This window comes from Erigeron canadensis, chromosome 2, assembly GCF_010389155.1.
Source record: "Erigeron canadensis isolate Cc75 chromosome 2, C_canadensis_v1, whole genome shotgun sequence".
Classification (NCBI taxonomy): Eukaryota; Viridiplantae; Streptophyta; class Magnoliopsida; order Asterales; family Asteraceae; genus Erigeron; species Erigeron canadensis.
Window position 1 is genome coordinate 34354346 of NC_057762.1, and position 2549 is coordinate 34356894.

The window sequence follows — 2549 nt, forward strand, 5'->3', positions numbered from 1 at the left end:
GAATTTATAAAACGATTAGCTAAGATGATTAATTATTTTTTAATTAAAGAATATAAAGGGTAATGATCAATTATACTAAATTATTAGATTAAAAATCTTCCTAATTAATATGATTGTGACATGTGAAAAATAAAAAGTTAGATTATAAAAGATAATTAGTGGATTTCATATATTAAAAAAAAAATATTAGAAATATTTTTAAAAAAATTTATCATTTTCTGAAACGTAAAATATTACGAGTAAAATTTCACAACTATCAAGACAGTTAATGAGGTCCACAATATAGTGGAAGGAAATGAAGCAGTAGCAGTCTATAGCATCATTAAATTTCCCCCAACCCCACCTGACTCCCGCCATGTGACTCTCTCATTCTCTCACCTTCTTCTTCCCCTTCTTATTTTAACCATAAATAAAAACTCCTCTCAACCAAAATACTATCCTTTCCCATTTCTTCAAAAAAAACACCCATCAAATTAAATGGCACCACCAAAACATACCCTTCTTCTCTCCACACTCTTCTTATTATTACTCTCCATCTCACGCGCCGACGTACCCACTACTGGCTTCTCACTCCATCTCGCCACCGCCGCCGACAATCCTGACTGGCCGCCGACAATGTACTACGACGTGGTTGACATGGGGGAAGAAAACGATGGAAATGATATGTCTAGTAGTGTCCGGAGATCTTTGTTTTGGAAGAGGATGAGATACTATATTTCTTACGGCGCGTTATCCGCTAATAGAGTGCCGTGTCCTCCACGCTCCGGGAGGTCTTACTATACTCATGATTGTTGGAAGGCTAGAGGACCAGCTTATCCCTATACTAGAGGTTGTTCTGCCATTACTCGATGCCGCCGGTGATTATGATTGACGCCGCCGGTAGAATGTAATTTTATCTTAATTAATTAAGTAGTACCACTGTATTAGGTTAATTAGATTATAATGTTATATCTATCTATGGAATGTAATTTTATATTTTAACGATAAATTTACTCTACTTTTCAATTATCTTTTATATCACTTGCATCAATTAATTTGAATCCTGAATTTCATCCGGAAAAAAAAGAAAAAAACACAAGGCCCTACCACTTTGGCATGTAATGAAATGTACCGTAGGAAAAATCTAATGTTTTTGAACATTGTATGGTAAGTTGTTTAAATTAATTATATAATCGACCAATAAAAAACTTGAATCGAACATTTTTATCATGTCGTCAATATACAATATCCAAAACGTAAGTTTTTTTTTCTTATTATAAAGTTATATTACTGGATATTTAGAAGGTCTTTGGGAATGCGTTTTGAAGTGATTATATGATTATTACGTTCGTAAAACGTAAATAATCTAAAAAAGTGTTTGTGTGAAAAAGTGATTATCTGCTATGAAAACGCAGTTTTGAAGAAGCATGTACCTACCTGCTTTTTCTAAAAACAGTTTTGAAAACGCATAATTTATCTTGAAAACGTAAAATCTGTTTTATAATCACAATAACAAACACCCCCTTAATCCAAATTGTAATGTACAATCTGATTTTTTTTTTTTTAGTCTTGTTACTTGGAGCATTAATATTACAGATTTACAAATCTTCAAAGTTTGGTATTTGGTCGTCAAATTAGATTAATAATAACGCGCGTTACCAAATTTAATTTGTTTACTTTCTGCGTTCGACATTTACACCTATTGATTAACATTGATTGATTGGTTGGTCTGCATTTATAATGTCTTTCTTTGAACAAAGTGTTTAAAACTTTTGGTTCAACCTAAATATTTGCAATTTTCTACGTTTTGTATTGTGTTTAAGAGTAGTCGCATTTTTCTTTTAAAATTTGAATTTCGCATTTTTTCCCTTTTTGCAGTAAGAGGTCTAGTATATGTTGTCTTAGCCGGGTTCGCTAAAGAGCTCCATCGACTTAAAAATGTCTATTTCAAATACCCGATTGGTGGAAAACCCCTTTACCAATCTGCCCGAAGATACGAGGATTAATAGGTGTAAACTCTGGCACCTCAGACTTGAACCTGGTATACCCAAGTCAAACCCTCATAAAAGGACTTAATTTTTATGTCTTCCTCAATGCCTAAACACAAGATCTCATGCAAGGGAGGATGGTTTTTCAACCATTGAGCTAAAACTCAAGGACTTTAAGAGTAGTTGCATAGATGGTTAGTAGTTTTACTCATATCGGGTTTGTGTTTTTGTGATGCCTTCACCTCGATCGAGCACACATTATGATGTGTGACTCGTGGTGAGCTTCGTAATGATGGATCTGTGGTTTGAAATATAAGTGAAAGTTTGCTCCTTTTTTCCCCCTATCACATGTTAATACAAGTGGATAGTGGTCGGTTAGTGATGTATTGATATGCAATTCGTAATGCTGGTATGACTTAGGATCTGTTTTATTTAAGTGGTCGTTCTAATGTTGTTAGTGTTAATTTTACTAACATCGTCGTTTTAAGAAAAAATAATGTGTTATTGATGAGTGTATGAGATTGTATAATATAGTCGATTTGATTAGAAAAATATATACGAGTAATAGGATATCGATATACT

The 2549-nt window shown here is 33.2% G+C and overlaps 1 protein-coding gene across 1 annotated transcript; it reads left to right on the top strand.

Moving 5' to 3' along the window:
* Positions 1 to 332: 332 nt before the first annotated feature.
* Positions 333 to 1015, top strand: LOC122589216 (protein RALF-like 34). The gene has a single exon (XM_043761467.1). The coding sequence runs from the start codon at positions 478 to 480 to the stop codon at positions 859 to 861; it is 384 nt and encodes a 127-aa protein (XP_043617402.1). The 5' UTR covers positions 333 to 477; the 3' UTR covers positions 862 to 1015.
* The last annotated feature ends 1534 nt before the right edge of the window (positions 1016 to 2549 follow it).

Bases quoted from the DNA above. Each gene is read 5' to 3' on its own strand.
- LOC122589216 (XM_043761467.1), top strand. From the start codon at position 478: ATGGCACCACCAAAACATACCCTTCTTCTCTCCACACTCTTCTTATTA.